Genomic DNA, 16,025 nt, shown 5'->3' with positions numbered 1-16,025 from the left:
CCCCCTGCCTTCCCTCTCTTTAGCCACTTTTTGGGCTTTTACTTGACTGGAGTTAGACAGTGGTGGCTGAGACTCTATGAATTTGGCTATTTCCATGAAGAAGACAACTAGCTTGGCACAAAATCTCTCTGAAATGAATGACGTGTTGGTAGCATGAGGACTAGCAGTAGGTGCTGACCCTCCACCTTTGCTCAATGGAGCTCTCAGAAGCTTTTCAAAGGGAGATGCTTCCCACAGTTCACACCATGTTATCCTTCTGTCCCCGTGGTCTACTGAAAGCAGTGAGGCAAGAGCTGCTAAAAAAAGCATGTGGGTGGCTTGAAGAGTCAGTCTACGGACACTGCCATGTTGCTCTTTTTACCTGCTGGAGTCTGGCTTTTTTTGCAGCACCACATCACCATTGCTGGATCCTTTTCACGGCAGGAAACGCATCGGAGTCACACACTTAACTGTTCTTAAGTCACAAGAAAATGACCAAAAGTCGTAAACATCATATTGCTTGAAACTCCACGTAGGTCTACATGCTACCCTGATGGGGTCTAATACGAACCAATCACTGAGTTCTCTGTGTACCTGGAGACGCACGCAGCCCTCAAGCGGCCTCTGCCGCATTAGCCATAACTAGCAGCGAGGAGGTGGTGGCAGCTCCAGACAAGTGCAAACAAGTGGGAAGACACTGTTTGTGCTTTCAAGTTGTGAGTTACTCTTAAACTTCTTTCCAAAAACTTTAATTCCAAGTACAATTCTGAGCCTCCACATTTCCAGCAAAAAAAAAGAAGAGAGAAAAATAGAATAAAGAGACCTCACCATTTTTCAGAAGGAAACATCTCCCTGATGGATGCCTCCATTTTCCAACAACTGGGAGAAGTTAGTATCTGCACTCAGGTTTGCCCTGGATTATGTCTATTCTTGGAAACCCCAAGTGTGACCACACATGGGATTAATCATTCAAGAAAAAACCCAAGAGCCATCTTTGATCTTCCTGTTCTGTAAGTCCACGCATCCTCTGTAACAACAGAGGAAAAGAAAGTAAAGAGAAGTAAACTATTTCCAGCATTTCCCATTTTCCTCAGAAAGCAGTAGTGGTACAAACATTTGAGTTCTCCATCTCTCATCTTTGAGACCTTGTTAGCAACACACCTTAATGCTCAGCCACCAGCATAAGTCTGAACCACACTTTGGATTTATGCTCAAGCCCACCATCCCTGCTCAACCCTGCTTTAAATGGCCAAGCGTGACACACTTGCGTGTGGATACAAACTGGCATGCTGGTCAGTAAAAGCCCTCCAGTTTCTTGATCTCAATACAACTCTGTCTCCATCATCGGCTGTATCATAGGCAATTAAAGCCAATTTCTAATGTCCTTGTCACCCCTATTGCTGCCTAAGAGGCATTGCCTTGGACCTACAAAAAGGTCTCTCTAGCACACCTTTGCACTTTCCCTGTTCTCTGCTTACAAACAGAAAGCTTTTCCCAAATTAACTTGAAAAAGTAAGCTTCACATTTCCCTGTCAAAGCACAGTTGCAGGGAACATCTCCCTAGAGGAGAAAGGATAAATGACCTGTTAACATTTTACACGTGGATAAATGTGAGAGTAGTTCCCAGACCCCAGAGTTAACACCTGCACAGAGTAAAACATGCATTGCTAGTTGACAGATAGAGGACTGAGAGTTGCAGTGAAACTACATGGCCTGCCCAACTTTACATAGAAAGTGAACTTCACTGGAAAGTGAGTTCTGGTTCTCTGTACTGCTGCAGTGCCAGGATGTGATACTCCTTATCTTCTCCATCACTCTGAGACCGTACATTTCCTTAGGAGTCAAAGCCAGCCAGTTTTTCTGTTCATGTCTCCCTCCTAACACATCTCTTGCATGCAGGATTATGCCCTGCCCATGGTCCCTAGGAGTAAGAGCAGCTCCAGCTGCACACGGGGAAGGATGTCTGCAAACCCTGCCACCACTTCCATGCCACGGGGCTGAGGGTGCTGCTGCTGCAGAGGAGGACACCATCTCCCTACAAACCCTTGCTGGGCCCTCAGGTGTGGCTCAGCTGATTACAGACTGGATTGGGCTCAAACGCTTTAAAAGGCAACAGCTATCCTGCCAGGACTAGAACGCTTCTGGGGTGTAAAGCACCCAAAGAAAACCAAAAGCTTCACCAGCTCCTCTGATGCAGCAGCTCCCCATGAAGCAGCTGCCCAGGCCCCAGCACACATCAAGCTGCTGGCTCAGCAAGAGTGAGACAGCTCCCCAAAAACATCCAAGTAAAGCACAAGCTTGTATTCAAACCTGCATTTGAAAAAACAAAGGCAGAGGCATTGACAGGCCTGGGCACCCAGCACAAGGTGGGAGTCAGGAGAACTGCTAGGCAGGAGTAACCCTTGAAGCAAGCACCCCTCCAGCTTACACCCTCCTCGCGTCCAAGACAGAGCATGGCAGGCTGCAGGGTGAGCTGCCCGTGCTGCAGCCCCCAGCACAGCCTTCGTGCCGAGCAGTCAGTTTCTGGGGTAAAACAAAAGAAAGCATTAAATATCCAGCTCCCCCAGGCTCCAGGCAGCAGATAGTGGAGCTCATGTTGCCTCAATTCTTGGCTTCTGTATAGAAAACACCCGCCAACAAATGCGGTTTGAGGCTGCAGCTAGAACAACTAAGAACCACGGTATAGGTCTGAAAAAAATAAGCTTTTTCTATGCCCCATCTCAGATTTCCTGGGTTCCTCCAGCACAGCTCACATCCATGCTCATAGCTGGTATCATAACAAACAACAGGGAAATTAAAAACATCACACTATAAAACATAGTTACAGAAAACAAATCTGCCCAGATACTTTTTCAGGGCAGCTGTCGCACTAAAAAACGTCAAAGTTTCCTGTGCAAAGTGAGCTCGGGAAACAGAAATGCACATCAAGTAGATGGGAATCATTATGGAATAAAAATCATCCAGATGTTTTAAACATGTTCTATTTTAAAAATGCTCTACATGCTCCTTAGCTTGCCCTTCAAGAGGCACTCAGGTGAAAAGTACGGGTGACAAAAACAATCCATTTGAAGGACAACTTCAGATAAATAAACCAGATCAAGCTTGAATCGGCTCCCTAGATTGAAGACCAGAGCACAAGCAGAGCAGAAGACACCCACAGTGTGAGCCCTTATGAATGGCCCCTTCCAGATTTCCCCCATCCCTCAAGAAATCTCCAGCACACAACAGCATATGGCCCATGTGAAGAACACCATCCACTTATGTACAGCTTGGTAACTGACAGCAAGAGTATACGCCAGAGTCCAGCTCTTAATGGAAACAAGCCAAAATAATTCCCTTACCTTCCGTGAAGCTGCCTGTAAGAGTTATGACGACAAACACTTTGCCTTCTGGCTCCAAATCCACCTGAAAAAAGTAAATGAAATGTTAGAAGATTGTTTTTCAAGGCAAAGACTCTGCTCAGGATTTTGCATGACAGATCTTGCCAATATTTGATAACATCTGAAGCTCTATATATATTCTCATGCAGACCTTTAATTTTACCAAAAAAAAAAAAAAATCAAGCATCAAATTGTTCAACATTCAGGATTCCTTAAAAAAAAAAAAAAAGGAACTTGATTCCTTCTTTTTCCTAGAAGCGCTGAACAGTCTCAACCTTGCTAGAGGAAAAAGAGATTAAAGAAAAAAAATATATGGCTAATAGTGTTCCAATTTGTCAGATAAATGAAGTGGGAGTAACACTAAAACACATGCAATTCTCTGAAAAGATCCATGCATATCTGTTTGGTGAATTATGTGGATATTTCCTATTACATCTCAGCCCATTGAAACTGTTTCACTCTCTCAAAATCACATCAGTGCTGGGGTAAATGCTGATTTCTTACATAAATCACCTTTTGGCCTTAAACATAGAAAATAGGAAACTGTGCTGTTACCTAAGGACTTGTTGTCATTTAATCTAAATTAGATAGAGATACAGAATACAATTTTAGGGATCAGAGATTCAATCCCAGTGTCGGTCAACCTGTCCTTGAAAGAAGGTATTTATTTTTTGGTTAGTAGCTTTCTCATTCTTAGTTACATTTTAAATTAAGGTCTTGCTCCTGGTTTTTTTGTTCACCAGCTAGTTTTTAGCAAAAATCACAGCTAAGGTCCCCTGAAGTTCGAGTCAGGCTGTCACACAGAAACCTCACTTTAAAAAAAAAATTTAAAAAAGGCACACACACACACACACCCCCCCCCCCATACACCCCCAAACTGCAAGGTTAAAATTAGCAAAGAGGAGCTTCACACCTCGTGAGTATCAATAATCTGTGCAGAACAGAAATTCTGAAAATAGAGCTCGCTGGAGGAATGACTAAACATGATCGTTCAAACCCTCTCTGCTCACGTACAGCCAACTTTCCTTGGTCTGGCAGAAATAGAAGCAAGTCTCCTCCATCAGCAGCACCGAGTTTTATCACAGAGGTGCCCACAATTTAATACACATTGGTGTGCACACTACGGAGTAGAAAAAATATTTCCTGGTCCTGCAAGGAAGGATGATATACATTTCCCTAGTCTATAATTTGTTGCAGAAGTAGAGAAATTGTTTGTTAAACTATTGGGAATTTGTTAGGATGAGCAGAGCAAGTATTTTGAGAGAAAGGATGAAATAACATCCTAATCACACAACTCCAGCTAGAGTCCAGAAGTGACACATCTCTATCAATGGGATAAAAACAGAAGCTAGAACTGCCTGGGAATGTCCTACCAGAATGTTGATTTTATGGACACTATATTTTCCACTAAAAAAACCCAAACAAACAACAAATCAATCTCATGGGGAAAATTTAAATTAAATATTTAGCTTTGATTCAATATTAATTTTCATGTTTGCTTGGGCTGCTTACTACACTGGTTTTAGGAAGCTGTGTTTGAACAGCCCTCTGTCTCCAGTAATATGGAAGACATTCCCCAAATAAACTTCAACTCCAGCAATATAATGCATCATTTTTGCCTACATTTCACTTCACTGGAGAGATATGCAACTTTGTAAATAAATGGTTATTTCAAAAATATATAGTATCTATAATATATATATACATATCTAGTCACCCAAATTGATTTATGGGATATCAAGAATTCAGATTTCATGGGAAAATCCTTACTTATTTAGGTTTCCAAAAATCATTCTTCAGTGCTTATCATTTTTCTGCCAGCCTCCACACACAGCAATACATTAAATTCCTGCTTTCACATTCACAAAGAGGATCCTTCCTCCCTTCTTCCGACGTACATGGTCTCCAATGGGATGTGCAGCAAATCCTGCACTCCTTGTTTAGTCTTCAAAGTAAAGGCTTGTCAAGAGACAAGTAGCTGGGCTGAGACCAGGAGATGCAACAGAAGCATCATCCACCTTCAACATAGGGCACAAACAAAAACTGGTCCAAACTCTGCAACTCACCTTGCTCTCCATCACTGCAAATGGGATTCCTCTGCCCAGGGTAGCAGAGTCTTACAAAACAGCAACAAAATAATTCTGAAAGTAATAGGAGATTTACGAGGATTGTAAAACAATCTCTCTCCCCTCCAGACTTCAAGATTGAAGACCAGTTAAATCCCCTACATCACCTAAGCAGCTGCGCTCATATTATACCACAGTTCAAGAGCACTTAACAGAGAGGATCTAGCTACACTCAAGATCTTCTCACAGCACGTGTGAGCAGAATCAAATGAAAAATTACAGTTGAAAGGCTCCAAAATGAGGACTGAAGCCCCAGCGTGCCAGGAGCTGCTGAGACTTTGGCACACTGGCACCACACTGGATGCAGAACTGATAGTGAAATCTTGTCCTATAGAAGAGGTTAAACCAGTCTTCAGAGTTTCTCTGGTCTTAAATTGATAGCAACATCAGCAACAAAAGAGAAGATACAATGCAATTAAATAATTAAAATAAATAGACCACTGGTAAAAGTCTGGATTTTGGACCTGCTGCTGCGATCTCCTTTAAAGATGAAATTTGACCAGCTAAGTAGCAGCCAACGCAATATCTGAGATCAACTCGCAGGTACATGGAACATGCCTGAAACGGAAAATAATCTCTGACCTAGAAAACGAATGGAAAATGTCTGACCGCAGACCTGCCCTCCCATGAGCCTGCCCAGGGTCAGGCAATCGAGCAGCTCCCAAACTGCAACCCCCACCTGACGGGACGTGCTTCCTCTCACCATCACACAGACGCCCCGTACCACGGTCACACAACATGGAGGGGCCTCGTGCTGGTGGCAGTTAACTCCTGTTAAGAGCTCCTCACACTTGCTGGACCACAACCATGATGCCCATGCAGCCAGACGGACGCTCACATGCTGAGCTGACGTGCACAGCAAGCGGTTTGCTAAGCCTGGGCCCTGGGGCTAACCTCAGCCACCCTTGCAGCATGGTTCCCCACGTTCCTGCCCCTGCTTTACACCTTCATTACTGCCTTCACGCTTTGCGGTGCAGCTATAGAAATAGCACTCGCTCCAGGATAACCTTACTGACCCAGCAAGCAACTGCAGCCACAGCTGGGCACGCAGAAATATGCCCAAAACCATCTGAAACCAGATGGCCACAAATGAGGAGTGTGGTATCCTACTTCTTCCCCAAGAAGAGGAACTCCCAATATAAGCCCTCCTTCAATCTCTTCAGTCACTGAAGAGCTTCTATCGCTAGCACCTCCTTTCACAGACCGAGAAGACTTCTCGCTATGCTCCGCTATTTCATAAGATTCAAGCACTTCGAAAGGAAGCAGCTGCCGAAGGACCGGCCCTCCAGCCATGGAAGGGATAATCCTATCTAGCAATGGCTGGCTGGCGGCCCAGGCCCTGACTGCATGCCGGCAAGGCTCCAGCGATGTCGGTACCTCCCAGCATCAGCGCACACCCTTGGGATACAGCCTCACAGCAGCAGTGGGGTGTAACACAAGTACCATGCATGCGCCAAGTTTTGCTTCTCACTTCTTGTCTTCACAGTATTGACTGTGGCTGCTCAAAGGCAAAAAGAAAAAAAAAAATGTGTTTTTTACAGAGAAGCATGGGCCACTGTATTATTCTTGACAGGCCCAAAACAGACCACGCAATCAGTTTGGGTCAACAACGCAGCTAATGCTGATCTTCTTTCTCAAAGAAAGCAGGAGACGCTCAGAGAGATTCAGCAGCCTGAAGGCAGCACAGACGATGCTAAGGGGGAACTCCTATATCATAGTATAGGAGATAAGTGGCACAGGAATGTAACCATCTATATGTATTTGACAATGATATTCAAAGAGCAATAAGTACAGAGAAAAGTTTCCTAATGCCAAAATCTATTTGGCACAGGATAACTTGTTTTAGGAAATTGTAGAATTCTGCCTAGAAGGTTTAGTATCAGAGTAGGAGATGCACCACAGCGGGAAAAGCCCTGTTGTGTTGGGAGAAGCAAAGGAGGAGTCTGAATTTTTATGCATATGTGATATTGCAAATGCTATACGGTATACTGATCTCCAAAAATATCACCCAAAACTGGTGGCATGCAGCATCACACCATTGGCACGCACAGCTGTAAACAGTAATCGCCCTCCCCTCTCTCCAGCACTTTCATCCTCAGCCTGGGCCCCCAGAGAACAACTGGGAGGAAAAACATCAACCTTCTGGCTGTTTTAGAGGTAAGTTGGCCAAGTTTTAGCTAACAGGGAGAGGAAAGTGTGCTTATCAGTGCAGTAAAGCCTTTAATCCCTGCCCTCTTCTAGTTGAAGGAAATGGAAGACAGCACGTTCCTCTGTAGCACAAAGGAGCAACTGCTGGAGCTCAGGAACCCCCTTTGTATCTGTAACAACAGAGGATTCTGGCCCAGAGCTAAGCGTACACTTTAACTTCTGTTGAACTTCACAGCCGTACCTCAGAGAAAACAAGCGCTGGAGGATTTTGGCAAGCGAGCTGGAAGTAAGCAGGTAAGGACTGATGAGTTCAGCCACGGTTTCATTGTGCTTCCATCGTGAGACGCAACACTTTGGCAGCCAGGCTGAACACAGGATGGAGGAGGACTTCACTCCTAATTCAAACCACTCACACGGTGCCCCGTGCCTGAACTTGCTGTGATCGTGCAGCTCCCGCGTGACTTCAAAGGTTGCTGCAAGGGATCGGTTTCTCACAAGGAGGGGCCCCAGTCAACCATCTCACACACCTTCTCAAGCAAAAGGCTGTACTAACATCGTTCCCGACAACTAGGCAGGTGGTGTTAACTCGCCTTCTCTGCGCTACAAAAAAAAAAAAAGCTAGTTTGGGAGCAAACGAGGGAACAGATGCGGAGAAACTGAAACAGGGCTCCTTAATCATATGCCTTCGCACATATAATAAAAACTGGTCGTGTGTGATTCATCAATGGAAGAGGTTTGGAAAACAAATTCAGAAGGAGGGTAATCTCTCAGGCAACATATCAACACCCAGCTGAAGCATCCACTGAACTTGAAGAGCAGGTATAGTCAGTCGGCCTCAGAGAGCCTGGCATGCCTGTAAAAAAACTCACCGCGGACAGGAAGAGGCAGATCTGAAGGGTGGCTGCCTGCCTGCGAGTCGCTCTCTCTCCAAAATGGAGACGAGGTGGACGAGGTGGACCTCCAGGATGAAGAGACATCTTCAACACTGCATCTGGCACGAGCGTTAATTCTTGCAAACACAAGTTTAGAAGATTCTTTTTTCCCCTCCCCACAACAGACAATCCAGTCTGGGAAGCCTGAGCTGAAGTACACTAAAATCAGTAAGAATCTTTTTATTGTCTTTGGATCAGACACAAAAGACGACTGCATTTACCCTGGAGCCCAGAACATCCTTTCTCCCATTGCTACTCTGTCCTTTCTTCCCCACAGGCACAATTAGTAAGCATCCTAGAAGTACAACCTTTTTCTAAGCCATGTCAATGCTGACGTGGCTTCAAAAACAGAACAAGCCAGACACTTGCAGTGAATAAAGCAAATATAAAAGCTACCTGGGGAGTTAATTACCTTAATTAAACAAGTAGCTATATCTTTTGACTTCCTACACAATTTTGAAATTTAATTAACAGAACTGCATATATAATCAGTCATTTGTAGAGGCAATTCCCAAGGCTCTGTTCAGTCGAAAGAGCTGAAAGTCTGGGTTACGCTAAAGCTGTTTTTTCACATGCCTCTAGTTATTTCTTTTAATTTTTCTTGTTTAAGCTCCTAACAGATCATGCTTATGGAATGTCAGATCTTTCTGTATTTTAATAAGGTAGCACCTCCACATGAGCATGCCTTTGTTGGACAGGTCAGGTAGCAACTTTCTCAGCCAAATACACGGTGTCTAGATTAATCAGTCCCTCTTGTACGTTTTGGGGCTAACAGACACCTGTCTATCAAGTCAAGCACCTTTGAAAAATCCTTAGGGCTCTCTAGTACAAAGGGGATTTTGCATTTCCAGACCAACAGATTAAAGTATTTTTCCTCCAAATGCACAGCATGCAGTTTAAGATTTAAATCAGTGTGCCTCAAAAGAAAAAAAAATAAAAATAAAAATGAGGTGCCGAGTATCTTCTCATTCCTGCAAAGGCTGGCAAGAGCTTAGGGCAGAAATTTCCACCGCAGGTGCCAAGGGCAGATGTGGTTGGTTTCTCAACGACTCACAGCAAGGTCTATGCAGGGGAGGCCCTGGGAGATGCCATCTGGTGAACAGCAGCAACCCCAGCTCGTGTTCCACCCGAGCTTTGAATCTTGTGCTGCCCAACAGCAGCATCTCCCTGCTCCCACCAAGATTTAATTTTGATGCTAGGTCTCAAAAGAAAGAGCGAGCAGAGGGTGACGCAGCGCTGCAGAAAGGCTGTCAATCCCACCTCTAACTGGCAGGTCCATGCACCACGCTGAATTCACAGAGTGTCGAAGTTCTTGCAGCTCACCAACTCCAGCTGCAGTAGATGCACGAGCAGACCTGGAGATGATACCTGGTCCCCTGGGGGTCAGCCTGGCCAGCCCCTGAGAGGGGAGGAAGGCTTGAAACTTCTGCCTCCTGCTAGTGAGAGTAAATGTCCAGGTTTCAGTGGGAAAAATAAACCGTTCCAATGACTATTACTGCCGGATATTTAATACTCTGGAGGTAAACCCACAAATGGGTGGAAAGTTAAGTCTCTCTCATAACTCCTACAACCAGTTATTCCAGCTATTACTGTAATATTGTCATTGTAATTTTTTGTTCTAGGACAGCTGTTTAAAATATTACTTTTGTTTTCAGTCAAGCTGTGTAATTACAAGCTGTGCACCAGCCATGAACAATCATGCATAACTAATGACTCTTAGCCAATCCTGGACTCTTTAATCAATTTTAGTCTGGTTTCATCCAAGAGATTACCCACCTCAACAGGAGATTTGCTCAGGTAGGAAGAGCAAAGGCTGCAACAGGATTTACCTATCCCATGAAAATCCCTGCCAAGAAAACCTGCTTGAAAGGCTAGAAATAAAATATAGATAAAAAGAATGTTTCAAATCTTAAAAAAATAAAAATAAAAATTTCCAAAGCATGAGCCAAAGCCTGCTCCTACTGGAGTTACACCAATTTATATTGCTTTTGAGAAATTCCATCTCTAAAGCAATGGATGATTTATGAGTAATAGTTGCAGGTGGCTGCTCTTTGGTGTATTTGAAGAAAAAAAAATTGTAGGGCTATAAAGTTAAAAAGAGAGAAACACACACAATTGGTTCAGGGACTGAACTTCAGTACTGAAGTTTCTCGAAGACCGGGCATTGAACCCAAGATTACCACTGCTGAGCAAGAACCCGTTCCTTCAGAAATTTAAGTGAAACTCAAAATGAAATGAGGGATCGGGGAGAGTCTGAGAGTCCCACACATACGCTGGAGTCTGCAACGGGGTTGTGGATGAAAACCCTCCTCTAAGACAAGTGTAGGGCTAGCAATGACTAGGCTGGTAAATGGGATGAAAAGAAAACATGAAAGATGACACGAGCTTAGCAGCGAGGGTCCAATTTCTGAGGGCACAGAACATGCCAAGCATGGGACGGCTCTGCAAACAGCAAAGCACATGCTGAAACTCCCACCTCAAAGCCTTCCCGTCTCGATTCACCGAGGCAGTTTGTTGTCAACCCTCCCCAGCCGGGCCTGTGGGTCAGGGGAGGAAGGTGGTCTCACACGCTGCTGCCAGCTCGCTGTCAGCAGCTCTCGAAGCAGCGCAGGGTTACCGCAGGCGGCTCTGCAATCGCCAGGGTGCAGCCACGCTGCAGCACGTGGCTTCCTGTCCTACACGGCTCCTGCAGAGAGCCGCCACTGCCGGAGAGCTTCTGTGCAGCGAGATGGGGTAAGCTGGTGGAGCAGCACTAGTGGGATACAGTGCCCTGGAAGGGCAAGGTCTCTCCTTTGGGGCAAAGCCTTGGGGAATGGATAGGAGCAAGGCAGCAAAAAGCCTGCTCTGAACCAACCTCACACTGGAGAAACATCATTGCAGGCGACTCTGCTCCGCTTTCCCACCTGGCCGACAAACAGCATATCATTTGCTCTAGTGACTGTACATGGCAGCTGGGGAGATGTCAGGCAGAGAGCAAAGGCTGCTCTGTGCCTCCCTGAACAGCCTCTGCAACCCTGCTGACTGTGGGGAGCAGGGGCAGGACATCGCTTCTCAGGGGACCTCTCAACACCTTCGTGCCACCTCCCCCGGCTCCCTCCCCCAGCCTGCGCGACCATAGTCTATGTGAAACCAAAATCGCGTGGGCAGGACGCATTCTGCCTTTCCCTACCACACGCACATACAAGCAGAGCTTTAGCTGGTGCTGCACACAAATTATTAAACATACATCTTGCTTTGAAACACCATGCCAAATATCACCATGTCCAGTCCATCACTGGATTTTCCTCCCAACTCTTCTTGTTTTCCTCCCCGCCCCCCCCTTTTTTTTTTTTTTTTAAAGGAATGGGGGGGCGGAAATCACAGATTACTTTCATTTCCTAACAGGCAGATACTGACATCAATGCAGGACCACTAAATTAAAGGATGGCAAATGCAAGGCTTCATTTTCAGCTGTTTGAACACTTGATTACAGCAAATACACCCATGCACACATTTGGTAGCTGGTATCAGGCTGTCAGCTTTGCATATGCAATGTATGGAAATCTGCTTGCAAACACCTATATATGCAATTGCAGGTGAAAGAGGCTGAAAGTGGGACAGGTTCTCTGCTCTTGAGAAGACTTAGAAGCTTTGACAAACAAACAAACAAAAATCTTCTATTTGCATTCAATGAAGAGTAACAACAGGTCAATAAATCTCAACAACCAGTTATTATCAAGAAAACAAACATCTTTCAATAGCTATAGAGCCCTGGGACACCACTTTAGCTATTACACTGGACACATGAGTTGCAAAGGGACAATGCTGACAGCTCACATTTTAGGTCTCTCGCCAAGTACGCAATGCAGGAAATACCGTTTTCTGTCTCCAAGTTCTGGAGATGATCAATGAAACTATCTTCCGTCACATATATTAACTCAATATAACCTGGCAGAAAAAGCAGGAAGTTGTGCCAGTTTTGCTGTTTACAGTAATAAAGAAATAAATCACTGATGGGTACCAAGCAGTCAAGTTGGTGGCACTTCCATTTGGAAATGCTGTAAGGGCCATAGCAATAAGTTGGCGAGTGGAGTTTCCTCAAAGTAAAACACTGACACGGCTGAGCTTAGCATGGATGCAATGTCCCCTGACAAGGAAAGGGCAGGTGAGTGCTAGCAAGGGAGCGAGCCCAGGTAGCCCATGCACCAGCCAGCGCACACCAGAGTCCTGGGTTTTGCACGGTGAGGAACAGAACGGGCACCAGGTGGAAATACAGAAGGAGAAACAAAAAGATTGGGCAGAGAAGCAATAACAATGCTGTCTGTCTTGAGAAGTCTTCCAAGGCATGGCATTCACCTGCAGTTTTAATTAACCTTATTAACAAATGAATCATTCAGGACTTTACATTACGCAGCAAAGTCTGCATCACGGTCTGAGGTTCTGCATTCAAGGCACTCTTGTTGGTCGCCACAGAATGGGCAGCGCACATCTACAGGAGGAGAGCAGTGTGTAATTTAGGGGCAAATCCACTGGGCTGTACAATGTCAGACAGGACCCTCAACATCCTGTTCATGGATCCAACCCAAGGAATTGTGGCCTCCTAAACAAGCTGCAATACTCCGCAAAGAATCTCTCTGCAGTTGTCTTCCCAGCACCTTGCTCATTTACATTGTTCTCCAGCATTCACTGCTGGAAAATATTTTGTTATTCATAGGTTTTATTGCATAATCTTAAACTTCTGTGAAATTCTTCTCATTTGAGTTTCCATTAGGTGTGTCACTATTTCTAAAATATCTACCCACTAAATATAATTCATTTGGTGTACTGCTGCTTTTCCATTTTTGTCCAATAGCTTTCTTCTTTCTAAAACCAGGCCACAGTTGATGAGATCATGAACCATTAAAATCATTAGTCCTCTAAATATAATCCATCAAATTTCTCAACACCCCAGGTAGAAAGGGGAAAGGTCACAGCTTTCTGCTACTCCAATCATTTCTGTCAGAGACTCATTTTTGAAGAGCCAAATCCAACCTTTTTAATAATGGTTAAAAAGTTAAATCCTGGTGGTACAGCAAAAGGCAATCTGCCGGAAAAGTCCAGCTATTTATGGTGCTTGATCACTACTAACGGGTGCTGTAAAATAAAAAGAAGGATCCTGGAGCGAGATGCGATAAGCATCTCAATGCCTGCAGTTTGACGGCAGGAAGCTGGGGTTCTGCGATACAGAATTTCAAATGCAAACCAAAAACTCTGCAGAAGGCTTGATTTGCAGGCACCTACCCTCTTCTTCACTTCGACACCGAGTGTTAAAAAGATCTGTACTTTGCAGAGGGCCTCGCAATACTCAACGCCAGGCTGGTTTTGTTTGCTGCATAAGGGGCCCCAGCTATCTCTCCTGACGATTGCTCATCTCTCAGCCTGACTTCCACAGCTACTGTGGCACTACACTGGGGATAGATGGAACTCCAAAACGTGGATAGTAAGGCTAAGGGAACCTCCACGCCAGGCAGGCCCACAGTGCTTACTTTCACCCAGGGAAGCTTCCCACGCAGGTTGCCATCCCCTTGTTGCAGCCCTGGTATCGCATTCCTACAGCGGTGTTGCTGTATCTCTCCTAAAGGCAACGTGACATACGAAAGGAGCTGCATATAGGAGATCATACACACCTCCACCTTTTCAACCAAAGACTGCAAAGCTGAGGAAACCTTACACCACCAATTTTATAGACAAAGAAAGCAACACATGGGGATGGCAGGAGCAGAGCTAGAAACAGTGCACAGTAGTCCAGACATCAAGAAGAGTCAATTGCTCTGCAGCACCAGAACCCATCATTCTTTTCAGTGACTATACAGCCTTGCACTAAGTGCATTGGGGGGCAGGGGACGACGACGACACACCACCGCCACCCCGCCAGTATCACAATGAGTTAATTTATGTGCAAAATCAAGTTACCAGCAATATTTCTGACAAAACCTAAGCTTTCAAATGACATGCCAGTGACATGCCAGTCTTTAGAACTAAGCTTCTATCACTGATATCCCCATTTAAAGCCTTAACTGCGTTACTCATCCTCAGTGAGGAATACAAAAAGGAGGGATTAATTCCAGCAACTTTCGAAACCCAGATGCTGGCATGGGCTGTAACACCATGAAGAAGTCTAAGCACCTATGCTCTGACCATTTTTTCCAGATCTTCAATTAATCACAGTGACTTCTTTCTTCCTCCTCTCACTTCCTCACTGACAGCTACTTAACACTGAAACTATTAAGGACTAGCACTTATATCCAGCCAGTATTAATCTACTGCGTCTCCTCTCACACTCCATGTTGCAAGATGATCGGTCAAATTTGTTAAATTCCATTGAATGTATTGAAGATATATTTAGATATGAAGAAGAAATTCTTCAGGATGAGAGCAGTGAGACACTGAACAGGTTGCCCAGAGAGGTTGTGGATGCCGCATCCCTGGAAGTGTTCAAGGCCAGGTCGGATGGGGCTTTGGGCAACCCGGTCTAGCGGAAGGTGTCCCTGCCCATGGCAGGGGGGTTGGGACTAGATAGGCTTTAAGGTCTCTTCCAACCCAGGCCATTCTATGATTCTATGATATGATTTCAGACAGAAGGATGAAAACCAAACTATCAAATATGAGCGGTGTCTCACAGGAGAGAATCTGCTTGGGACACAGGGAAAGATGGAGAGGAAGGTGAAAAGTACTTCAGCCCACACACTAACCCCTCTCCCATTCCCTGCCAACAGCTTACAGGATTGTTTAACATCCCTGGTACACACATCCCAGAACATCATGTAAAAGCAGTAGCAGTTTCTGGCCGCATAGCCAATTAGATGTTTCTAAAGGTACAAAGAAAGGAGTGCCAAGGCATGCACTCCTCCGGCATTCCTGAAGGTATGATGCTTGCTCCTGGTGTCCAGATGTTACCGCTCACGTCTCTGCTCTAATCCCACAAGGTCCAGCACTGGGAGTCACAGTCAAGTCTTCATGCAGCAAAAAGAACGTAGGTTGGGATCCAGTACGCAGCTGACAACACCCAGAAAGGACATGCCATTGCCAACATTTGCTTTGCCAAGTTAGATCATATCCTATTTGTATAGTGGTTTTTGTTTGTGGGTTTGTTTTTCTGGTTGGGGTTTCGGTTCTTTTGGTGGGAACAGGAGGGGGAAGAGTACAATAAAAAATATTTCTGCAAAACAGCAGTTAAAAAAGGGAGCATAGACGAGGCTCTTCATAGTGAAGGACCCTGGGTTGTATGTTTGTATAGAAAGGATTAAGGATCCCAAAATCCCAAAGCCAAGCACTGCAATAAGAGACAGACTGTCCAAGAGCAAGTAATTTTTAGTCCCATCAAGTCTGTGATTACAGTTTTCCTCATCTACCTCATGAGAGAGATGATCTCACCACCCGCTCGTGACCATAAAGTCATAGCTATGACTCCAGCAATTGAGTTGAGACTGGGAGGAGCTGAA

General features: G+C 45.0%; 1 protein-coding gene across 2 annotated transcripts in view; it reads right to left on the bottom strand.

The window, feature by feature from the left end:
- PRKCH (protein kinase C eta) overlaps window positions 1-16,025 on the bottom strand; it is a 119,146-nt gene that overhangs the window by 87,515 nt on the left and 15,606 nt on the right. For both annotated transcript variants that reach the window (XM_075753342.1, XM_075753340.1), the window contains exon 2: window positions 3,321-3,384. In XM_075753342.1, coding sequence (XP_075609457.1) covers window positions 3,321-3,384 — 64 coding nt within the window. The remainder of the gene's footprint in view (window positions 1-3,320; window positions 3,385-16,025) is intronic.

The sequence above is a fragment of the Balearica regulorum genome, chromosome 5, assembly GCF_011004875.1.
Source record: "Balearica regulorum gibbericeps isolate bBalReg1 chromosome 5, bBalReg1.pri, whole genome shotgun sequence".
Classification (NCBI taxonomy): domain Eukaryota; kingdom Metazoa; phylum Chordata; class Aves; order Gruiformes; family Gruidae; genus Balearica; species Balearica regulorum.
This window is presented reverse-complemented; position numbering and strand designations above follow the sequence as displayed.